At 36.8% G+C, this 26,132-nt stretch overlaps 1 protein-coding gene across 1 annotated transcript; it reads left to right on the top strand.

The window, feature by feature from the left end:
- Positions 1 to 3,088: 3,088 nt before the first annotated feature.
- On the top strand, positions 3,089 to 6,382 carry LOC148252767 (uncharacterized). The gene is made up of 4 exons (XM_088210368.1): positions 3,089 to 3,246; positions 3,639 to 3,723; positions 5,374 to 5,507; positions 6,013 to 6,382. The coding sequence occupies exons 1-4, from the start codon at positions 3,089 to 3,091 to the stop codon at positions 6,380 to 6,382; spliced, it is 747 nt and encodes a 248-aa protein (XP_088066494.1).
- The last annotated feature ends 19,750 nt before the right edge of the window (positions 6,383 to 26,132 follow it).

Below are 26,132 nucleotides of genomic sequence, written 5' to 3'. Positions count from 1 at the left end.
CAACTTCATATTCTTTGAGAATATAATGTAATCATCTAAACTTGCCCTTTTTCTCTCTTTAGTAGATCTTTTTAATGGTATTAGTTCTTGATATTATGGAGTTTGTTTTTTTGAAACTTCCTGAGCATGCACGGGAGGTGCTATGACATTTTCTAGATTTATAATTATTTCTTGAGCAATGTCAAGTATAAAATTATGATCCTGATCATTATAAATAGCAGTCGAGAGAATATCAAAGTATTATTCTTCAAAGATAAGGTCCCGAGCTCTTTTTCACCCTGCAAACTTAACATCCTCAAAGAACTAAACATTTTTCTTCTCAAAAGTTGATTTAGTTGTTAGATCATAAAATTCACAACCTTCAGATTCTAACAAAATGACAATTGACAGTTCTTAAGTCTAGTTTCTTTTCATTTGACCTATAAGGTGTTACTTCAGCTAGACGTCCCCAAATATATAAATGCTTTAAACTAGGCTTCTTGTCCATCCAAAGCTTATAAAACATCTTAGTAGTTGCTTCAGTTGGAACTCTGTTAAGTATATATGCTACAGTCTTTAATACTTCTCCCTATAAAGATTCAGATAAGGTAGAATGACTAATCATAGTCCTTACCATATCCTTCAATGTTCTGTTTTACCTTTTACCAACATTATTCATGTTAAGCAAACTTAACATTGTGTACTATAGGACGATAATGTATTCTTCTAGAAATTTAGTAAATGGCCACGTTAGTAGGACCACGACTTAGAACACACTGCGTGGCAGACACGCTGGCATGAAATCCACGAGGGAGTCACGCTAGCGATCCATATGCCACAGTGATCCAATGGCCCGTGTTCACTCCCGCACGCACGAACGGTTCAGATTGATTTCTCATATAAGCGCGATCAGACAGCGTACACATATTTGATCGAACGACCCAGATCTGTTTTCTTAATAAACACGATTGGACGGTTGAAGAGGATCCATGCGAGCTCAGATAGACGACCCAGATCGAGGGATGGGGGTATTTAAGTGTCTCTTCCAACTGAAACCCTAACCCTAGCCGACACCCACTTGCCGAAGAAGAAGAAGAAGGGCGACAAGAGGAGAAGTCCAGTCAATGGTGCTGCCACACTAGAGACCCAAAATGCATCAATGAGTACGATTTTTCTTCCTATTTTTCTAGTTTCTCTACCCATTAACCACCTAATGCATTTTTGATGCAGAATAACCGAAAATAATTGCGATTTGCGAAGAAGAATGACGGGGCTTGGCTGAGCCACTGCACTTAAAGGCCAAAATCACTGGTTAACTTTGGTTTTTCCCCTCTTTTCACCGATGAACACCTCCTAACCATGATTTAAATACATTTTCATTGATAATCAACCGAAAACAGCTTGACTGAAAGGAGGAGTCGCTAGAGAAGGAGGACTAGGCAGCAGAGCACTGCAGCACCGCTGTGTCGGAACCCCAACCCGACCCCCTGGTGCGAATTTTATCCTTTTTTGGCCGTTTCTCATGTATTTTTGGTCTATTTTGACATAGTTTCGATCTAATAAGAAAAACTCAAGAAATTCAAGAATCGAGAATTGTCGGGAACTGTAGTGAAAAAGATGGTGTTCTAGTCTTCGACCCAGTGTAAGAATCCATCACCCCTTTTCTCTGTTACGATTAAATTAAATCTAAACTAATAATAAATGAAAATTTTTATTAAGTTATGGTCTTTTAATTTATTATTTACAGGTTGCCAATGGAGCAAGTAACGGTTAGTCTGTGCCTTTTTTGAATTTTAATTGAAGTAGTTATTTTTTCAATCATTTATTATGCCTATATATTCACTGTACTGGTTAATTTAATTTATTTGTTTCAATTATATGGTTAACGTGATAAAGTTTCTTATTCTATGTTGTCCTGTCATTTTTTTGTGTGTATAATATGTTTTTATTGGTATAATACATGCTTATTTTATGTACGTACCCAAAAATATGAATTTCATACTCATGTGTCATTGGGGATACAGATATACGTGTTTATAAGGCCAAATAGTAAATAAAAGAAAAGATATGCGTGAATTAACAATGTTGAATGAAAAAGGTTTACAGAGTATCTTAGAAAAGAGTGTACGGACTTGGTGCATCGGGTGAACTCTACCATAAACTTTACCATCAGTTGTATGGGGCTAAGAAGTCCAATATCGGAAGGGGTTGGAAATTATTTTAATTATGCTTTTACCAGATGGGATATTGAGGTGGTTGTGTGTTTTGACACTCATTACCGGACGGGACATGGGAACGACCAATTAATTATAGAATGAATGTTCATGTCAATGTGTAGTGGAGATCCCTATGGACCCCAGCGACATCGGTAAAAAAGGTAAAATGATAGAGATGAATATGGTGAGGAATCCAGTTTTAGGAAATAGTGTAAGGTTAATTGTTATATGTCCTTTAGAATGCGTATTGTAGATTACTATTCTGATTCTTACCTTAATAAATGAAATTTAAGAATTTATAGGTGAGTTGAGAAAATATTAACATTTTCAGTAAAACGAATAATGAATGCAGTAATGTTCTTATTTTTTAAAAAATGAGCTCAATTAGTTGTTTTATATTTTCTACAACCCTTTAATTTTTTATATCAGTGGTAAGGTATTGATATTTTTACTGAGCTAGTGTAGCTAACCGCTTTATTATTAATCATTTCAGATCAGGACGACCAAGATCCAGATCCTAAACAACAAGAAATTGGTTAAGAGATTGCTTCTTCTCCTTTTTCAGTTTTGACTTGAGGTTAATCATAATTATTTTCTCTTATGTTTTTCAATTAAAGTTTTCAAGGGCATTCACGTAGCGCTATTGGACATTTTAAATAAACTGTGAAAGGAATGTAACCCTAAACTCTAATTAGAACTGCTAAATTATAAATTTCAATATTTTTTATTTCACTATTTTTGAGTTATACATTCGGAATCCCTAATAGAAGGTTTGAACTTTTACAGTTAGTATCAAAGCTGCGTTCCTCGAAACCATTTCTTACACATAGGGTTAGAGTAATTTAATGCAACCCGAATCTCAAACCATTGTTATAATATGTAGGTAAAGGAACATGATGAGAGGAAGACTCTCGCTAAATAGAGCAGCCCAGGAGGGATCACTTCGGGTGGATGTTGATTGGCTCTTCGATATATTTGAGAGACTCATTTTTGCTCAGCAGACCAGAGAGAAGAAAAGGGAGTTGTCTGATCCCCCTCCACCATTGCCACAGTATGAGCCACCTCAACACCGAGAGGATCTAGTGCTCTTGTGGTACAACCAGTGCTACCATAGGGCCATCCGGTACCTCCCCAATATAATCCAGTTCCTTTTCAGCAGGACCCAACTCCGCCTATGATGGATCTGAGCTACATTGAGATGCATAAGAGACTTAATCCATGTACTTTTATAGGGGTATCTACTTTTAAAGAAGCCGAGTACTGATTAGCAGAGACAGATAAGGTCTTCGCGACCCTTGGGGTAATTCTTGAACAGATGGTTATCTTGCCACTTACATGCTCGTAGGTGAGGCAGGGCATTGATCGTAACTTAAACAGCTACTGCACCTACTCTAGTCACCTGGGAACAATTTTTAACAGCCTTCAATGTTGAGTATCTTCCAGAACATCTCCGACATATGAAAGAAATGAAGCTTACACACCTGGTTCAGTGAGATTTGTCAGCATCAGAATATGCTCAGAAATTTCTGTAGTTAGGCTAATACTCCCCTGAGAGCATGATAGATGAAGTCTGGAAAATGAGAAGGTTCAAATGGGATCTTGGTCCTAAGATCAAACAACAACTATATATCTTCGAGTTTGACACTTATTTAACGGTATTGGCCAAAACACAGTTAATAGAGAGAAAACTCTATATTTTTTTCTCAGCAGTGGGCAACTCAAGGCCCTCAGTTTCGTATCATGGGCCATCACCCACTGCACTGAACCAGCAAAACAAGAGACCAAGACCTGCAACTCAGGCTCTTCCCTAGGCCCCGACAGCAAGACGTGACAAGATTTACCAGTATTGTGGTAAAGATCGACCTTACTATCGCTTCAACAACACCTGTCGCATATGCATGAGTGCCCATCACTACGCGAGAGAGTGCCGAGAAATCATAATTAAACTAAACCCGTAGTCTAGGACAACATCTACACACTCACCCAGTAGGATCCTGAAACTAACTCAGATGTGATACATGGTATATATACTATCTGCAAGTACCTTGCACATATTTTGATTGATATTAATGTTTCGCATTATTTTGTTTCACATACTTTTACTAAAAAATTAAATATGTTACTTAAAAGTCTTGATTTTATATTGTTTGTGTCTATACCTAGGAACGAAACATTATTAGAGAATATTATATACAAAGCTTGTATAATAGAAATAGCAGGTAAGGAATTGAACATAAATCTAATAACACTTGATACGAGAGATTTTAATGTAATTCTGGAAATGAACTACTTAGCGACATATCACGCTACTGTAAACTGTTATCATAAGAAACTTGTATTTAACATTCCTAATGAATAATTTTTCACTAATTAATAAAATCTTAGATATTTTTGACCTGGTAACTATATTGTTTATCAAATGCATTTAATTTAACTATTCTTTTCCACATTAGGCAAGCCTAAAGAAAAGATTTGTATTCAAGATATCCCAATTGCCCAAAATTTCTCGAATGTATTCCCTGATGAACTACCAAGACTGCTACTAGATCGCGAAGTTGAATTCACCATAAATCTTCCATTTGGCACCTAACCTATCTCGGTTGCCCCATACTGAATTAGTCGTGTCGAAATAAGAGAACTAAGGAAACAGATCAAAGAGTTACATGATAACGGGCTCATCCGACATGACATATCTCTTTAGGGTGCCGGAGTCACGTTCGCAAGAAAATGTGATGGGTCCTTGAGATTGTGTATAGACTATAGAGAATTAAACATGATCATAATCAAGAGTAAATACCTCCTTACTAGGATTGATGATCTTTTTGATCAGTTACAGGGTGCCCATATTTTCTCTAAGATTGACTTGCATTTAGGATACCATCAGGTAAAGATCAAGGCAGAAAACATTCCTAAGACGGCCTTCAGGACCCGATATGGGCATTATGAGTTCCTTATTATGTTATTCGAATTTACTAACGTGCATGCGTTCTTTATGGATTTGATGAACAAGATCTTCAGACCATTCTTAGATTAGTTTATTATAGTTTTCATTGATGATGCCGTGGTTTACTCTAAGAGCAGAGAGAAACATGCTCAACATTTGACTCAAGTCTTACAAGTTCTCAGGAAAAAGAAACTATATGCAAAGTTGAGTAAATGTGGATTCTACCTTGAGCAGGCTTCCTTCCTAATAGTATCGAAAGATAGAGTGTCAGTAAATCCCGACAAGATTGATGTAGTGATGAGTTGGAAGCAGTTGACCTCGGTCAAGGAAATTAGAAGCTTTTTGGGTATATCAGGTTATTACCGCAGGTTTGTAGAAGAGTTCTCAAGTATAGCAGCCCTCCTGACATGACTTATGAAGAAAAATATCAAGTTTGAGTAGAATGAAGAATGTGAAAAGAGCTTTACAGAACTTAAGGAATGACTGATTACCACACCAGTGTTGGTTTTACCGAATGGGACAGGTGGGTATAAAGTATACAGTGATGCGTCCTACAAAAAACTGAGTTACATTCTGATACACCACTGAAAAGTCATAACTTATGGGTCTAGGCAGTTGAAAGTTCAGAAAAAGAATTACCCCATACCACAACTTGAAGATTGCCGCCATTATCCATGCCTTGAAAGCCTGGCGCCATTACTTATAAGGGGAAATATTTGAAATCTATAGGGACTATAAGAGCCTAAAGTATATATTCACCTAAAAAGACATCAACATGCATAAGAGGCGTTGGATAAAACTCCTTAAAGATTATAATTGTAAGATCTTGTACCACCCAGGTAAGGGTAATGTGGTAATTGATGCCTTTAACAGGAAAAATGCAGATATGTTAGCTCACATAATGGTCTCTAAGCGCAGGATGATAAAGGCCACACAGCATATACAATTCCAAGACTCGAAAAAAGCCCCTTGTCTAGCTCACATCGTAGTCCAACCTAAGTTAATCCAGAGAATAAGAGAGGCTCAACTGGCTGATTCTACTATTGCAGCTCTCAGAAAGGATACAGAAGAAGGTTTGAATTCAAAGTTCAAAGTCTCTGCAGATGGTTTCTTCAAGTTCCAAGATAGGTTATGTGTTCCTAATGATAGCGAGTTAAAGAGAGATATGATGATAGAGACTCACAGTTCGAAGTTTACCAGGCACCCGGGAGTCACCAAGATGTACCAAAGCATACAACCCTGATTATGGTGGAGTGGGATTAAAAGAAAAATTGCTGATTTCGTCTCCAAATGCCTTACATGCCAACAGGTCAAGGCAGAACATCAACGGCCAGGTGGATTACTTCAGCTGCTGCCAATTCTAGAATAGAAATGAGAACATATCACAATGGACTTTGTAACAAGATTGCCTAAGGCACGTTCAGGACACGATGCGATATGGGTAATTGTTGATCAACTCACTAAGTCGTCTCATTTCCTGGTTATCAGAATAACAGATCCCTTAGACAAGCTAACTATAATTTATATTCGGGAGATAGTTAGACTGCATGGAGTTCTAGTGATAGTGGTATCAGATAGGGACCCCAAGTTCACCTCTAGGTTTTAGACAAAGCTTCAACAAACAACAAGAACGAAATTGTCTCTTAGTACAATATTCCACCCCAGACAAATGGACAATTAAAATGAATTTTCTGCATACTAGAGGATATGCTCAGGGCTTGTGTTCTAGATTTCGAAGGGCACTGGAATGACCACCTATCCTTGGTAGAGTTCGCCTACAATAACAATTATCATACAAGAATTAGTATGGCTCTATATGAGGCATTGTATGACCGACCTTGTAGGTCACCGATCTGTTAGGAAGAAGTGGACGACAGAAAATTGATTTGCCAAATCTTATCTATGAGATCATAGTGAAGATTGCTAAAATTAGGAAAAACATTCAAACGGTTCAGAGTAGAAAGAAGAGTTATGTAGACACACGAAGGAGAGATTTAAAATTTGAGAAAAGAGATCGAGTGTTCCTTAAGGTCATCCCTTTTAAGGGCATCACTAGGTTAAGAAAGAGGAAAAAGTTGAATCCCCAGTTTATTGGATCATCTGAAATTCTGGACAGAATTGGGATATCCACCTACAGAGTAGTACTGCCTCGAGAACTATTCAGAGTCCATAACATCGTCTATATGTCAATACTATGTAGGTATAACCCTGAGCCGTCACATATTTTGTCTTACAAGCCACTTTCACTTAAGAAAGATTTATCTTATGAGGAGGTACCAGTTAGCATTTTGGACCAAAAGAGCAGAGTGTTCTGCAACATAGAAATTCCCTTTATCAAAGTTCTATGAAAAAATACTCACAGGACAAGGCCACTTAGGAGTTAGAATAGGACTTCAGGGCTAGATATCCTTAATACTTTGACTAGGGGAAGTAATTTGAGGGACCAAATTCTTTTAAAGGGAGGAGATTTGTAACATCTAGAGACTGGAATTTAGACTCGTAATGATGTAACTTAATTTTTAAAATAATAATAAAAATTAAGTGTAGAATTAATTTTATTTATTTTTGAGATATATGAATTTTGGATGAAATTAAAAATAATTTTAGAAAACAGGGCGAAACTATAAATAAAGGGTGTGTGTATTTGAAAGAAAAGTTTGAAAGCATCGGTCAAATAGTAAAAAAAGAGAAATGCAGGCCACGTAAGATGGACACTTCAGCAGTATGTGAGTTAGAATATGCCACGTGGTGGACACGCTAGTACGGGCTCCATGTGGGAGCCACGCGGGTAATCCAAGGACCCGTGTTCACTCTTCCACGGATGAACGGTCCGAATTGATTTCTCATATAAGCACGATCCGATGACCCACGTATCTTTGATCGAACGACCCAAATCTATTTTCCTACTAAACGCGATCAAACAGCTGAGAAAGATCCACGCGGGCCCGAATGGATGGCTCGGATCGAGGGAGGGGGGTATTTAAGCGTCTCTTCTAACCAAAATGCTAACCTTAGCCAACACCCACTCGCTGGAGAAGAAGAAGAAGGGTGGCCGGAGGAGAAGCCCAGCCACTGACACTGCCCCACCGGAGACCAAAAATGCACAGGTGAGTGCAATTTTTCTATATGTTATTCTTGTTTCTCCGCCCATTAACCGTCTAACACATTTTTTATTTATAATAACTGAAAACAACCACGAACTGTGAGGAATAATGGCGGAGCTCCACTGCACCAAAAGGTCGAAATCACGAGTAAGATTCGGTTCTTCACCTTTTTTCGCCGATAAACACCTCCTAACTATGATTTAAATATATTTTCACTGATAAGTGGCCGAAAACAGCCTGACTGATAGGAGAAGCCGCCGGAGAAGGAAGACCAGGTGGCACCGCTGCACTAGAACCCCAGCCTGACCCCCGATGAGAATTTTGTCATTTTTTGGTCATTTTTTCCATATTTTTGCGCTATTTTAATGTATGTTTTGATCTTAATAGAAAAATCCAAGAAATTCAAGAACTAAAAAATCATCGGGAACCATAGTGAAAAAGGCGATGTTATGTACACCGACTCAGGGTAAAAATCCCTCATCCCTTTTTCTTGTTACAGTTAAATTGAAGCTAAACTGATAATAAATAAAACATTTAGTTAATTTGCGGTCCTTTAATTGATTAAGTACAGGTTGCCAATGGAGCAAGTAACTGGTTAGTCTGTGCCTATTTTGAGTTTTAATTATAGTAGTTATTTCTTCAGTCATTTATTATGTTTATCTATTCATTGTACTACTTACTTTAATTTATTTATTTTAATTCTATAGCTAACATGATAAGGTTTCTTAATCTATGTTGTCTTGTCATTCTATTATGTGTATAATACGTTTTTGTCGGTATAATGCATGCTTATTTCACGTATGTAGGTTAAAATATGAATTCTATGCTCATGTGTCATTTGAAATACAGATATACGTGGTTTATAAGGCTAAATAGTAAATAAAAAAAAAATGCATGAATTAACGGTATTGAATGAAAGAGGCTTACCAGATGTCTTGAAAAAGAGTGTACAAACTTAATGCATAGGATAAACCCTATCGTGGACGTTATTCTTAGTTGTACGAGACTGAGAAGTCCCATACCGGAAAGGGTTAAGAATTGTTTTAATTACGCTCATACCAGATGAGGTATTGAGGCGGTTGTGTATTTTGGTGCCTATTACCGGACGAGGTATGGGAACGACCGTTCGATTAGAGAATGAATGTTCGTGTCCATGTGTAGTGGGGATCCTTATAGACCCTCAGTGACACCGTTAGGAAATGTAAAATGATAGAGATGAATATGGTGAGGAATCCAATTTTAGAAAATATCGTAAAGTTAACTGTTATATGTCCTTTAAAATGCGTATTATAGATTGCTATTATCATTCTTACCTTAATAAATGAAATTTAAGAATTTACAGGTGAGTTGAGAAACTACTAATGTTTTAGGTGAAACGAATAATGAATGCACTAGCGTTCGAGTTTTATTAAAAATGAGCTACATTGGTTGTTTTATGTTTTCTACAACCCTTTAATTTTTCATATCAGTGGTAAAACATTGATATTCTTACTGAGTTAGTATAGTTGACCCCTTTATTATTAACCATTTCAGATTATAACAGCCAAAACTTGGATCCTCAACAGTAAAAAACTAGTTAGGAGATTGCCTATTCTGCTTCTCCAGTTTTGAGTTGAGATTAATCATGATTGTTTTATCGTATGCTTTTCTATTAAATTTTTCAAGGGTATTCTCGTATTCCTATTGGGCAATTTAAATAAATTGTGTAAGAAATGTAACCCTAAAATCTAATTGTGTATGCTAAATTATAAATTTTAGTAGTGTTTATTTCACTATTTCTGAGTTATACGCTTGGAATCCCTAATAGAGGGTTTGAACTTTTACAGAGAATATAAAAAAAATACTAGTATGAACTAATTCAATAACATTCAAAATCAATTGAATTAGCTAATACAATAGAATCAAGAAGGAAATGGTGGCCAAACTCTAGCGACTTGATCACAAGCCAAATTCACTTAAACATGAAGGAAATTAATCTTACGTCTGTATATGTTACGTCTGTATATGTGACTTACATAAATAGCCTCAAATTTGTCTAATGAAATAAAGTGGTTAGTGAATAAAAAGAAACAACTCCATCCCTAATAAGATTTACTACTACCAAAGAGTTATATTCCAGCATCCGAAGGGATATAACCTAATGTTTTCTATGTTTTACTCTACCTACTTCATTATCCAACTAGGTAAAAAGATATATACATATCCTAGATTAAAAAAAATAAAAAAATTATACAGAAAAATCTCTACCAGTCTGGAGAGGAGGGATTGTCTTTCTTCTCATTGACTATGCCTTTGTTGTTCCATGAAGTAGAAGAACAAATATTGAAAGAAGAAAAAAATCCATTTGAGAGGCTTTCAAGAGATAGGGTCTTGGACATGTTTGGAGCATCATTTGGAGGTTAGCGGAAATGATTTTAAGTTGAGTAGTGGATTTAGATTAATTGGCTGCAATTTGGGGTGATATATGGAAGTGGTTTATGTTAATTGTATATAGACGGGTTGGATTTATGGGTTTTGTGAATTGAGTTTTTGGGCTCTGCGAACCGAAATAAGACCGAGTTTAAGGGATTTGGGTTTAGACAGCCGGGGGAAGGGGGGAGGATATTGGTATTTTACTTTACTAAAAAGAAATCTACCTTATTCTTTTTTACAAACCGACAAAAATTATATTATTAAGAAAAATCAAACATCAAACCTAAATTTATTTAATTTAGAATGTAAATAGTTTTTCTCGTATTATATTTTTATGATAATTAATTCAATTAATTATTTAAAATAGTTTCAGAAGGGAAAAATAACAGAAAAAAGTTGGATCTAACCTATCCCTTTCCTTTTGATGTGTTCCTCATGTGATTAGATACGTTTTCAAATTGATTTTTAAATTGAAAAATCTTGGTAAATCTGCTACCTGAGTGAACTGAAAAAAGAAACATTATTAAGACTAATATATATATATATATATATATATATTCATACGTATGTATAATATGGAGTTAATTGGCGGGCAGCTTATATCAAGCTGATTACTTCGTGGGTCTTTCATTCTTATAAAAGTCTTGCTATTGCTATCTACTTATATAGTGAAGTCTTCTATATTACTTCATTCATTTGTCCAATTTTTAGGATGTAATATCGGACGATTAATTAGTAACATATTTTATAATTAAAATAAAGCAGATCATTAATTTTGTATACTATAAAGAATTTAATGTCTCAAATATTGAATTTTATCTACTATCTATTTTATATAAAAATATAATTTTATTTAAGCTAATAATTTTGACTATTCTTTTTTTTTTTTTAAAAAAAAAAACTTAGAAGCATGGAAATAAAAAAGATGCATGGTAGCAAATACATGGTATCAGACTAGAAAAGGGAAAAAGTTAGGTAGCCACGGATTGTGTTTGGTTTCCTCTTTTTCTCCTTGCTATCATGCTCATCATCTTGTTAACAAAGCCACATAACATGAAGGTACCATCTAGACCTTCTAAGCTTCCCATACTAGGAAACTTACACCAATTTGATAACTTTCCTCACCGATCTTTATGGGATCTGTCAATCAAATATGGGTATCTCATGTTTATCAAAATTAGTTATCTATCTATTTTTGTAGTCTCCTCAGCTAAAACAGTAAAAGAGATTTTTAAGTTCTATGATCTTCAAACTTGTAATAGACATAAGTTGATAAGTAATTGGAAATTATCTTACAATTTCCTTGATATTGGCTTATTTTCATATTCAAATTACTGGAAAGAGATAAAAAAATTAGTTGTTCTTGAGATTTTTATCATCAAGAGAGTGCAGACATTTCGATTTATTAGAGAAGATGAAGTTGGTCTTCTTTTGGATATCATCTCCTAAGCAACATCTTCTGCAAACCCAATAAATCTCGCACATCAAGTGTTTATTTATAGTGTCAACATAATATTTAGTCTGACTTTAGGTTACCGCTTTCGTGGCAGTGATCATGACAAAGATAATTTTCATCACTTGTTTCATGATATTTCTTGCTTGATGGGTGAATTCAATGTAGAAGATTATATACCATACATGGGTTGGATGATCGACAGGGTTAACGACCATCACAAAAAGCTTGAAAGAGTGTTTCACGAACTAGACATCATCTTCTAAAATGCCATTCATGTCCATCTTCATCCAGAGAGGAACAACCAACAAAATAAAGACATTATCAATGTGATGATGGAATTAGATAAGAATAATGAAGATCAATAAATTGAACTATCCATCCAATTTGATCATATCAAAGGATTGCTTACCGTATGTTACATGTTCAAGTGTTATATTTTTCTTTATCTTGTATAGTACTTTTCCATAAGGGGGTTTGTTATTTTCAATGTTGATTTTTATTGAACTATCTATCTTTTACAGTGCAAATTAATTTACATACCTCTAATATTTGTATAACAGAATATCTTATTCAGTAGAATTGACACTAATGCAAATACTATAATACAAGCAATAACAGTCCAAGGGTAATGAAGGTTGCACAAGATGAAGTTAGAAGTTGCATTGGAAAGAAAAAAAGAGTCTTAGAAGATGATTTAGACCAGCTTCAATATCTCAAGTTGGTAATAGAAGAGACTTTGAGAATTCACCATGTGGCTCCTTTGTTAGTTGCAAGAGAAGTCATTTCTCATTTTCAGATAAATGGTATGGCATTTTTTCTAAAGACTTGATAATTTTTAATACTTGGAGAATTGCAAGAGATCTTAAATATTGGGATAAACCTAAAGAGTTTTTTCTAAAAATATTTATAGATAATCTTTTTTTATTTTAAAGAACAACATTTTGAGTTTCTTCAATTTGGATCTGGTCGAAGAATTTGTCCAAAAATAAATATAGGCCTAGCAATTATAGAGCTTGCACTTGCCAATCTGTTGCATTGTTTCAAATGGGAGCCACTAAAGGGCATGAAAAATTATGAGATTAGCTTGATGAACAAGTAGGTATTGTTCTTTTTAAGAAGATACCTCTTAAACTTGTGTCTGTTACCCATCATTACTCATGAGCTTCATTATAGAAGAGTAATTAAGTTTTTATATATTCTCTACGGCTATAATGTTATCACATATGTGTGTGTGTGTACATCTATATACGTACTCATGTGTATTATATAAGATTAAAATATGCAAAAAAATGTATTATGAAATAAGAACATCAATTGCTCACTTTCACAAAGAAAAACAGTTTTTTTCTCTGCAATTCAGTTGTTTCAATTACTCTTTTACTTTAGTTCAATTATTACTAATTAATTAATTAATATTGAGCAAATAAGTTAGTTAATTAATTTGTTATATGAACTCAATGATTATTAATTTTATTTTATTGTATTTAATAATTTATAACTTAAGAAAAGACTTAAAATCATAAACACTATTAAATATCATATATAATTTTAGAATTAGTAAATAAATAATATAATTCAATGCACAAACACAATATTGTGCAAATTATATCATACATAATTTCTCATATTTATTTTTCTAAAAAAATTGTCTTTGTCAACAAATCTATTACTTTTTTTAAAAGAAAATATATAAGAGATTAAGTCATATTATGACTTTTGTATGGAAAATAATATATATAAGAAATATATATTATATTGAATCTTAAAATAAATAAATAAATTATACAAAGAAGCAATCCTGCTATGTAGAGCAGTGGCTGTTTGAAATGAGACAATATGATAACCGGATATACCACTTGTCATGGATCACACCCTGTCTTATAGGGTAATGACTGGAGCATATTTTTTTAAATCATATAGACTCAGTTAAATAAAATAACTTAACTTTATTAATAATAAAAGAGTAGCAGAAGCATTACATTCCTTAAATATAAAACATAAACATATATACGATACTCTAAATTTTCTTACTTATATTAATAAATAAAAATAAGAAACAGTAACTTTAATATCATAGTCTATTCTTCAGAGATTTTCTCTGTATCACCATTCACTCTGCAGCAGTATCTTCTGTATCCGGAGGGTGATAGGAGGGGTGAGATAAAATATCCAAATAAATAATATTATAAAATTACTACATAGTACATACAATATATAATTTCTTTACACACAACAGAACATATATCATATAATCTTTTCAAAATAGATACGAATCAAAAGGTAAAAGCACAAATCATAAAACAGATGCATCTTATATACTTCATCACTATTATGGAGGATCAATCAGTTACCATAAATTATTCATAGATACAGATACTTATCATTGATTTTTCATGTACCCGAACATAGAATGACATACATGAGTACCTTGAAATACTAATACTTCTTGAACACATAACTGTTAGGGTACGCACATCAGACTATTTTTTTATACACCTGAACAGAGAACGGTTATGTATGGGTACACACTTATCACTTCGCTAATACACCCGAACACGGAACAATTATGTACAGCCAGATTGAAGCCTAACATAATGCAGGTGCTTTCAGATAACTTCTTTCCATAATGAGTGATACACACATATCAAAATCACATTTCGAAAACATAAAATGAAATAACATTTATAACGAAGTAAAACTTTAACAAATATAAAAGACAAATTAAATATATGCACATTTTTATATTGAAAATATGTAAAATACTTCAGAACTACGTAGGCTATGAACTCATAATATCTACTTACCTTAGGTTCTTAGCAGTCGTAATCTTAATTTTGGCAGAGTTTTGACTTTATTTATAACTTTTTTCTCTAAAAATTCGATAGAGTTTCAAGATGATTTTTGGTCACTCTCTTAACTAAAAAATATACAACACAATACTAAAAAATTAATCTAAAAAATCAAAGAGAAACTGAACTTCAAAACTTAAGAAAAACTTACATTTCTAACGGTTTATAACTTCTTTTTTATCATGAACCTTATATTCTTCTCTTATTCTTTCTCTGCTTTCACAAATTTAGCAGAGTTTTTCTGAAATTTTTATCTAAAATCTCAAAATACTCTCAAATATCACACACTTTGTATTCCTGCTTCTTCCTTCACCTCTATGCTTCTTACTATTTTTCTCTTATATTTATAGGAGTGTGGAGCCACGAGAAAAAAGTTAACACCATTCCGTCTTACTATTTCATCTAAGAGTTGTCACTTTTCATCATGTCACTTCACTTAAAAAGTTACCACTCTTCATATATCGTTTTATCTAAAAGGCCTTTTAACATGCCACTTTCTCTACAAAGTTACAACTTTTCACATGCCGTTTTATCTAAAAAATATTTTCACAAGTCATTTAATTTAAAAGATTACCATTTTTTACGTATCACTTCATCTAAAAGTTGTCATTTTTTGTTATGTCATTTTGTCTAATAGTTATCACTTTTTATTATACTACTTTATTTAAAATATTCTCATATTTTCTCATGCTTCTTCATAGTTATTCCAGCTCCTTCATCCTCATCCATCATTTTTTCGTTTGACTCTATACTATGTTCTTAACCTAATTATATATTTTTAAATACATGCAAAACTAAATTAAATATATCAAAATATTTATCATTGTATTAAATCTTATTATTTTCTATGGACAACAATTCAAGAGTGCTAGAATTTTCTTTTCTTGTTCAGGTTTTTGAAAATTATTTCTCATTATGTGGAGAATTTTGTCTCATCAATACATATATATATATTGAAAACACACAATGAATATATTGTCACTTATAGTGATAATATATCAAACTACTAACATCAAATACATTTTTATTTTTTGAGACGACTTTTAATTTTCATTACTTCAATTCTCTAATTGAACGCATATGGAGAAATAATTGCCCAACTTTTGAGGCTTTTCTAAAGAAAGATTTGCAATAATTTGTTATTAATATTTTTAATATTTTCGTATTTATTTTATAAATATTTGAACTCTTCTTAGTCATATATTAAGTGTTAAAAATAATTTATAATTAATGTGTATTTCATTAAATATTACAATTATATATATAAATTTATTATGATGAAAAAAATGAATAATTAATTATGAAATATATATTTTTTCCTTTTAATTTAATTTATTTTATTTTTAATATTCTAATTTATTTTCTTTCTAATATCCTGATTTATTTCATCTTTAATATTTTGATTTATTTATTTATTTTTAAAATATTGGTTTACTTCATTTTAGATGTCATGATTTTCTTCGTCCTTTAACACTTCCTTTTAAGCTGAAAAATAAATATTGTTCATCCTCATCTTAGCGATAAGAAATTTGAATGTTGGGTTGCTTACACCTTTAATTAATATGTTTATAAGTTTAGAAGTAGCAGATATGTATGAAGTACATATTAAGCGGATACTAATTTTTTTAATAAAATATTTATTAATCTCAATGTATTTAATTTTATCGTGTTGTATTGGATTCCGAGCGACGTTTAACGTCAACTTGTTTTATTCTTGTTCTTCGAGTTTTGGATAAACATGTTTTGATTTCCAAGTAAGGGGAACACTTAATTTCATGTCATGAGCTCCAGTGGGTAGTTTCTAAGGGGTTGTTGAATTTTATCTATGAGATATAGCTCAAGCTTTAGTGTATCTATGGATGTACATATTAAGTGCAGAGATTTCTAAAAGGTGTTCCTTAAAGTAAAGGCTTTAAGTTTCTCCATATATGTGGATGTAACTAATAACATAATTGTCTTCCACTATTACACATTAGTAAACCCAATAATGCCGACAATTTAACTTACATTAGAGATTGCAAGTTTCCATTTATGTCATAATTTATAATATAGATTTTTAATATGGAAATGTATTTTTGCCATTTTTTAAGAAATTCCTACCATACTCTCTTCAATCAAACAAAAATTTCTAAGTTTTTAATATAATTAACCCTCAATCCAAGAATCTTTACTTTACTATACTCTATTTTCAGTCTACATTATTTTACAAATCTTGAAGTAGCATAGTGAAAGAGAACTAACTTATAGCAAGAGAAAGGCGGTAATTTATGAGGATATGATAATTAACATCCGAGACACAATTCTAGGAGAAAGAAATTATAATGTTTCTAATACTATTTGTTTGAGCCTTGTATATTCCTAACATGATTCCTGAAACACAAAAATCTCTAGTAGTTTCCTCCACATTCTACATTAGCCTTCAATTCAAGAGTTAGTTGAGGGAATTAAGATGACATTAATCACCTTTACTTCAGTACCTTCAGAGTCCCAAATTCTACTCCCAAGAGAACAGTGTCCCACTATACGATCAATTATTACAACATCCATTCAAAAACTAATGATTCAAGTTAATGTTTTTGGAAAATTTTAAAAAACCCTAGTTATTGAGAGAACTGATAAGGTTTCCTTCTGATAGAGGTTCTTGAACAATTCCATTTCTCTAAGAAAAATGCCCTCCAGCGAATACAACTTAACAGATCCACTAATCAATGATGAGCTTAAGGGCAATGCCAGCCTTGCCTTTTTAGGAAGATCTACTCTTTCATAAATCTTATATTTCTCTTTATTAGTGAAATCCTCTATCTCATTTGATTAGTAGAAATCACCTAATCCATATTTTTTTTGGACAATGCAAAACTAAAATCTTAGATGTAGTCATACCTTTGTCATGCTTTTTCTTGTAAACAGCATCATGAACAAAATCCTGCCATTTATCCTGTTTTCACTTTCCCATGAAGATTCTCCTTGTCTTTATGAGTATACAGCTTTCAATTTATGGAGAATAAGTTCATTAGTGTTAGCAAGTTATATGGAACTTACAAAATAGTCTAAACCATATAACCCACTTGCATTCTTACTGGAAGCACCAACCATTTTTGTAGTGTTGAATATCTTCACCTCCATCTTCAGCTTTATACTTACCAGATAATGCAGTATTTTGCCCTGTAATAAGTTACAATTTGATACATTACAAAGATCTGCAAAGACAAATGGTACCCAGATATGATCAAATAGTTGCCGAAGCAGTTCTCAGCAGTTCATGATCAGATAATTTCAAGTAGTTTATTTACAGTCATTGTATGTTCAGATTATCAGGAAAACAGTTGTATTTTCTCTTCTATTTAAGCATTTCTTCCAGAAAGGAAGTGTATGAAAATTATTAGCAAAACAATTCTGGTTTATTTCTCACCTTAAGAAAAAGCCTTTTCATGATTTTCTTTCTGTTATGATTGGTACCATATTATAATTTTTGAGATTAAAAACAAAACCGTAGGTCAACAGGAGTGATTGGGGGTCAAGAAGAGAGCAAAAGTGTAATGTCCATATTTAATTTAATGTAAATTAAATTAATTTATAAATATAATTTTTTAATTTTTTAATTTTAATTTAGTATAAAAATGAAGAAATTCGATGGAGGATGAAATTGGAAATAATTTTAAGAAAAAGATGTGAAAATTTGGGTTTTGAAGGTATTTTTAAAAGAAAAATCAGAAACTGGGGGGTCAAAATATAATTTAGAGAAGTTGTGCTATGTGGGATGTCTGGTCAGCAGCCCTGATGAACCAGGACGTGCCGCGTGGCAATGGACGCTGACGCGGTACCACGCGGGAGGCCATGCGGGTGATTCGCGTACCCACGATCGAACGACCCAGATTTATCCTCGTGCGCATGGACGGCCCAGATCCGTTCCCTATTTAAACGTGATCTGATGGCCCAGATTGGATCGTGATGAACGGTCCAGATTCACTCCTAATTTAATTGCAATCAGACGGTCAAAATCAAATACGATGGATGCTCCAGATCAAAAGGAGACGAATATAAATAAGCCCCTTCACACCAAACCCTAACCCTAGCCACCAGACCCCCCTCGCCAGAGAAGAAGATCTAGCCACCGAGAAGGAGGCCACCGCCACCCATCGTCGCGCTGGAGCTCTTTCCGACCGCTAAAAGAGGTAAAAAAAATTTTTTTGCTCGGAAATCAATTTTAAACAACCCCATGGTCAAATCGGAGCAAAAAGACTGGTGGATTGACCGAAAATCACGAGCAAAGCCCGGCACTGCCGCTGCAAGAAATTTTACAAAACGCCTCCGATGAGGCTCTTCCCGATTCTTATTATGTGTAATTTTTTCACCATTGTAATTACCGTTTCCTTCTCTACAAGTTAACAAGAGCAAAACACCAAATCACAACATGAGCTGGAGGAACCACTGCACCAGAGAGTCCCGCCGCTAGTGAGTTTCAGTTTTTTGTATTTTTTCGTTCAACCGAGATCTTTTAACGTATTTTTTGTACGGATTGATGCAAAATTTGACTGAAACCGGTCAAAAAAAGCCAATCCGAGGTGGACCTCTGTCGCGGGTGGCAGCACTGTCGCTGGAGCACAGCGGAGCCGCCATGCCAGATGTAACGAACCCCGGAATTTTAAAATGAAATATGTGTATTAAAAAGGTCAAATGCGGAAGCATAATAAAAATTTTGATTAACATCCCTTACACTAAAACCAAAAACGTGTTCAAAGTATAAAAGAACAAACTAACTAAAAGAGAAACTCGAAAATAAAAGCTATAAATATAACTATGGAGTCTTCAGGCGTCCCCTTCGCTGTCTTCCTGCGGAACGGGCTCGGGAACAATGTCTTCCTGATCTGAAATGATTAAATAAGGAATGAGCTACACCAGCCCAGTAAAGACATCACACTATCTCACCGTCACGGAGGTAAAGGTGGGTAGAAAACACAGAAAGACCAATGGAGCATAATTTACAACAAATTCTTTTATCAATAATAAAATCCTTTACTATCCACTTACCTCGGTGAAGTTCATAAAACAACATACGAAAGTAATAACATTATCATCATCATGAAATCATATGAACTGTATAACATAATACTTATCACGCCTTTTGCATTTCAATCATTACACAATATATTTTTCCTCATTTACCAGCCTACTAGTATCCATGGGGATCTATAGGGCTCCCACTACCCGTGAACCCTTAACACTTGTAATCAGATTCTAGGGCCATCCCCATACCCCGTACGGTATGGGTGCCAAAACTATAAACCTCAATACCCCATCCGGTATGAGGGTGAAACGGGCCGTCCTCGTACCCCGTCCGGTATGGGCACCAAAACACATTAGGTCTCCATACCCCGTCCGGTGTGAGAGACCACAATCCCGGTAGGGTTCCCTACGGACCCGGTCCGTCCACCATCTCTCAGGATATCTAGTCAGGCTGACCACATTATACAATTATCAATTTACATAACCTTTCATTTTCCTTTTCCTCGGTCAGCATCATCAAATCACACACAAACAAGCAAACCAGTAATTTATGCCAAACAAGACAACATACAACATCGGGTTCTCAGTTATTCAACCCATAATCAATAAAACAGTGATATATGCACACGAAACTATGAAATGAAAACATCAGACCTCATATTGCATTTAAAAACTGTAAAATAGGCCAAACAACAGCTGACCGACAAACACACCAGACTCGGGCTCCATTAGCGACCTTAAACGATTTCACACATCTATTGATTCATGAAATACCGTTTTATCATTTATTGAACTTTAATACCATGATAGGAAATAGGGTGAGGGGTCCTTACTTGTTTCGGGGTCTGAATATGGCTCTACAGTGCGCCTACAGGCTGTCCCTAATTTTTTTTGAATTTTTTTCGGGGAACTGAAACGCACTACTGGTACCTGCACATGTCCCAAAAAATCCCAAATTAGACCCAGGGCCCCTTTCGGCAAATATCGCAATTCCGGCACGGCGGCTCCGCCGTGCTCCGGCGACGGCGCTGCCGCTTGTGGCAGTGATTCGCCTCGGGTTGGCCGTTTTCAGCCGTTTTCAGCCGAATTCGGCCACACTTGCATTGGTCCCTGCGATAAAACAACCCTAGGGCCCTCGGGGGCCCAAAAAATTACGAAAAACTGAAGTTTACTGGCGGCGGTGCTCTCGGGTGCGGCGGCTCTCCGGCGAGGTTCGTGTTTTGGTGATTTGGCTCCGATCAACCTGTAGAGAAAAGAATGGTGATCACGGTGATATAAAAATTGTATCAAACGGAGGCTAGGAAGGGCCTCATCGGAGGCAAAAACCGAGGAGGGGCGCGGCGGCGCCGCTGGGTTTCGGCCGTGTTTTTCAGCTGTTTGGCCGGGATTTTGGCTCCGATTTGGCCACAGGAGAACTTAGCATTGAAAAACGAGCTGGGGGTATGAAATTTACCTCGATCGGCGGTCGAAAAACTCTCCGGTGCGACGGCAGGTGGCGGCGGCCGGCTCCTCCGGCATCTGGTTCGTCTTCTCCGGCGAGGGCAGGCGGCTAGGGTTTTTGTAGTCAGGTGTGGGGATTTTATTTATACCCTTTTGCCTTTTAATCACAGCCGCCTATCTTGATTAAATCTGGGCCGTTCGTACTTGATTGAATATGGGCCGTCCGTGCGCGTGCATCTGGGTCGTCCATGCGCGTGCATCTGGGCCGTCTGTGCGCACGGGGACGCATCTGGGCCGTCCGATCGCGCGCACGCGGATCGCCCACGTGGCCCGTTTCTGGGTCGACGTGGTATTGCCACGCAGCAGGTCCTGGTTGGTCAGGGCTGCTGACTGGGCCGCTAACGTGGCTGCTGACGGGGCGCAATTTTTCTAAATTGCGTTTTGACCCCTGGTTTCTGATTTTCTTTTCAAAAATACCCCCAGAATCCAAATTTTCACCCCTTTTTCCCAAAATTAATTTCAATTAAATCCAAATAATATTTTTACCCAATTTTATCATTCTTATTATTTTATTTTTATTAAATTAAATTAAATTAAATTAAATTAAATAAATCAATTAAAATTCAAAAATTATAAAATAAACTAAATAAAATAAATAAAAAAATTAATAATAATAATAATAAAAATTATAAAATTAGTGGGCGTTACAACTCTCCCCCCCTTAAAGAAATTTGGTCCCCCAAATTTGCCTCTTACTCTTAGTTGAACAAATGGGGTTATTGGGCTCTAAATTCTGATTCTAGTTCCCAAGTAGCCTCCCTGGGCGTGTGGTTCTGCCACACGACCTTTACAAATAATATTTTCTGGTTGCGGAGTATTCTGCTCTCTCGGTCCGTGATACCGACTGGTACTTCTTCATAAGACAAGTCCTTTTGGAGTGGAAGCGGTTCATGAGCCAAGACATGAGAAGGGTCCGGGTTGTACTTACGTAGCATAGATACGTGAAACACGTTGTGAACTCAGGAGAGCTCGGGAGGCAGTGCTAGTCTGTAGGCAGCAGTACCAATCTTGTCTAAGATTTCAAAGGGTCCAATATATCGGGGGTTTAATTTTCCCCTCCTGTCAAACCTACTAATTCCCTTGAAATGAGTGACCTTAAGAAACACACGGTCGCCTTTCTCAAATGCTAGGTCTCTCCTCCGGATATCTGCATAACTCTTCTGCCTACTCTGAGCTGTCTGAATGTTCTTCTTGATTTTAACTATCTTGGACGTGGTTTCCTCTACCAACTTCGGGCCGAATAATCTTCTATCGCCCACTTCCTCCCAACAAATCGGTGACCTGCACAGGCGCCCATATAGCGCCTCATGTGGAGCCATGCCGATACTTGCTTGGTAGCTGTTGTTGTAGGCAAACTCTATCAGGGGTAGATGGTCGTCCCAATGGCCCCCGGAGTCAAGGACACAAGCTCGGAGCATATCCTCAAGCGTACGAATTGTCCTCTCTGATTGTCCATCAGTCTGGGGGTGGAAGGCAGTACTAAGAGACAGCTTTGTTCCCATAGCTTGCTGGAAGCTACTCCAAAACCGAGAGGTGAACCTGGGATCTCTGTTGGACACTACTGTTACTGGAACCCCATGCAATTTGACTATCTCCCGGATATACATCCTTGCCAACTTGTCCAATGAATCGGTCATCCTGATGGCTAGGAAGTGGGAAGACTTGGTAAGTCGGTCAATGATTACCCATATGGCATCGTGTCCTGAACGCGCCTTGGGTAGCCCCGATACGAAGTCCATGGTGATATGTTCCCACTTCCATTCCGGGATCGGTAAAGGCTAAAGTAACCCACCTAGGCGCTGATGCTCTGCCTTGACCTGTTGACATACCAAACATTTAGATACAAAGTCGGCTATGTCTTTCTTCATCCCATGCCACCAAAATCGGGGTCGCATGCTTTGGTACATTTTGGTGCTTCCTGGATGCATGACAAACTTCGAGCCATGGGACTCTGTCATGATGTCCCTTTTTAACTCACTACCATCTGGGACACACACCCTGTCTTGGAAACGAAGTAGTCCATCGGCAGATATTCGGAATTCTGAGCTCCCTCCCTGTTCTGCATCCTTCTTGCGGGCTACCAGGGCGGGGTCAACTGTTTGGGCTTCCCTTATCCTCTGAATTAACTCGGGCTGGACTGTCAGGCGGCCCAAACATGTGACCCTCTTCAGATCATGAAGTCGAACCTGTTGTGTGGCCCCAATTGGTCTGCATTCTGAAACCATCAAATGGGCTAAGATACCTGCACTTTTCCTGCTGAGGGCATCTGCTACCACGTTGCCCTTACCTGGATGGTATAAGATGTCACAATCATAGTCCTTAAGGAGTTCCATCCACCTTCTCTGACGCATGTTGAGATCCTTCTGAGTGAATATGTGTTTCAAACTCTTGTGATCGGTATAGATCTAAAAGGTCTCTCCGTACAAATAATGGCGCCAGGTTTTCAAGGCATGAATGATTGCGGCAAGTTCCAAGTCATGGGTGGGATAGTTCTTCTCATGATTCTTTAACTGTCTGGACCCATATGCTATAACCTTTCTATGCTGCATCAGGACACAACTCAGCCCCAGATAGGAGACATCACTATAAACTGTATATCCTCCCGATTCACTCAGTAAGGCTAGCACGGGTGCAGTGGTCAGCCGCTTCTTTAATTCTGAAAAACTTCTTCCGCAGTCTTCATTTCACTCGAACTTGACATTCTTCTTTGTGAGTCGGGTTAGAGGAGCTGCTAGACTGGAGAATCCTTCAACGAACCTGCGGTAATAACCTGTCATTCCCAAGAAGCTACGGATTTCCTTAACTGATGTCAGTTTCTCCAAACCAAGTACCGCTTCAACCTTTTCAGGATTCACTGATATCCCTTCCTTCGATATGATGTGTCCTAGGAAGGCAGTCTACTCAAGCCAGAATCCACACTTACTCAACTTCGCATATAGCCTCTTGTTTCTAAGGACCTACAAAACTTGGGCCAGATGGTGAGCATGCTCTTCTCTGCTTTTTGAGTAGACTAAGATATCATCGATGAACACGATGACAAACTGATCCAAGAACTCTCTGAAAACTCCGTTCATCAGATCCATAAAGATTGCTGGGGCATTGGTTAGCCCGAATGACATGACTAGGAACTCATAGTGTCCGTACCTGGTTCGGAAGGCCGTCTTGGGGATGTCTTCTGTTCTTATCTTTACCTGATGGTAACCTGATCGTAGGTCTATTTTAGAAAAGACCTGTGCACCCTGCAACTGATCGAAAAGGTCATCAATCCGGGGAAGAGGATATTTGTTCTTAATTGTTACCTTGTTTATCCCTCTGTAATCAATGCACAGTCTCAACGTTCCATCTCCATTCCTTGCAAAAGTAACTCCGGCACCCCAAGGGGAAACGCTGTGTCTAATGAAACCACTGCCTTGTAACTTAGTGATCTATTTCCTTAGTTCTTCCATCTCAATGCGGCTCATTCGGTAAGGAGCAACCGAGATGGGCTGGGTACCTGGCTGTAAGTTTATGGTGAACTCGACCTCTCTGTCCACTGGTAGACCGGGCAGTTTATCCGAAAATACGTCTGGAAAGTCTCGGACTACTGGAATCTCTTGGATACAAACTTCCTTCTTGGGCTTACCTAGTTAGAGAAAATACAAGATTAAGGCACTGGGAATTAGGAAAACTTGCCATCAGGGAAAATCAGTACTGAATGATTTTATTAACTTGTAAATGGCTCCTGTTGGGAGGATTAAATACAACTTTTTTGTTAAAGCAGTCTATGGTGGCGTGATACGCCGCTAGCCGATCCATTCCTAGGATTACATCAAAATCCCCTGTGTCTAACCCTATCAGGTCTACCATCAGTTTCCTATCTACTATCTCCACGACACATGCCCTGTAGATAACCTCTCCTAGCAATGTTTCCCCCCCAGCGGTAGATACAAGCAACAATGAATCAAGTCTATTAGGTGATACACAAATTTTGGAAGCAAGAACATGTGAAACAAAAGAATGTGATGCACCAGTGTCAAACAAAATATGAGCAATGTGGCCAGATATAGTATACATACCATGTACCACGTTCGGGTCTGCGTCGGCATCCTTCTAGGTAAGGCTGTAAACTCTGCCCTGGATTGGAGGCCTTCTTTGATTCTGGTTCCTCGAGCATTCCCTTGCATAGTGCTGGGCACTGCCGCATATGCGACAGGTGTTGCTGAGGCGGTAGCAGGGTCGGTCCCCATGATCCCTACCGCAGTGCTGGCAGATCTTCCCACGTGCTGCCCCCGTAGCCTGAGGAGGGGCCTTGATGGTGGGTCTGGGCCTCTTACTGGGTTGGACAGGCGCGGTAGGTGCTGGCCTGCGGAGCGGGGCTGAGGGTCGGGAACTCCCTGTTAGCTGAGGGTGAGTGTCGAAGCTCCTTTCTATGATCTGCGCCTTTGCTAGGACTGCTGAATATGTCTCGAGCTCCATTACCAGTAAGTGCTGTCTGATCTCCGGGCGGAGACCCCACTGGAATTTCCTGGCCTTTCGGCCCTCATCCATCAATGTCTCCAGGGCATATCGGCCCAGCTCCAGGAACTTACGGGCATACTCCGATACTGTCATGTTTCCCTGGACCAATTGAGCAAACTCCATTTCCTTTAGGTGTCGGATGTGTTTAGGGAGATACTCCGCGTGGAAGGC

The sequence above is a fragment of the Carica papaya genome, chromosome 8, assembly GCF_054855325.1.
Source record: "Carica papaya isolate Zhongbai chromosome 8, ASM5485532v1, whole genome shotgun sequence".
Taxonomy (NCBI): Eukaryota; Viridiplantae; Streptophyta; class Magnoliopsida; order Brassicales; family Caricaceae; genus Carica; species Carica papaya.
This window is presented reverse-complemented; position numbering and strand designations above follow the sequence as displayed.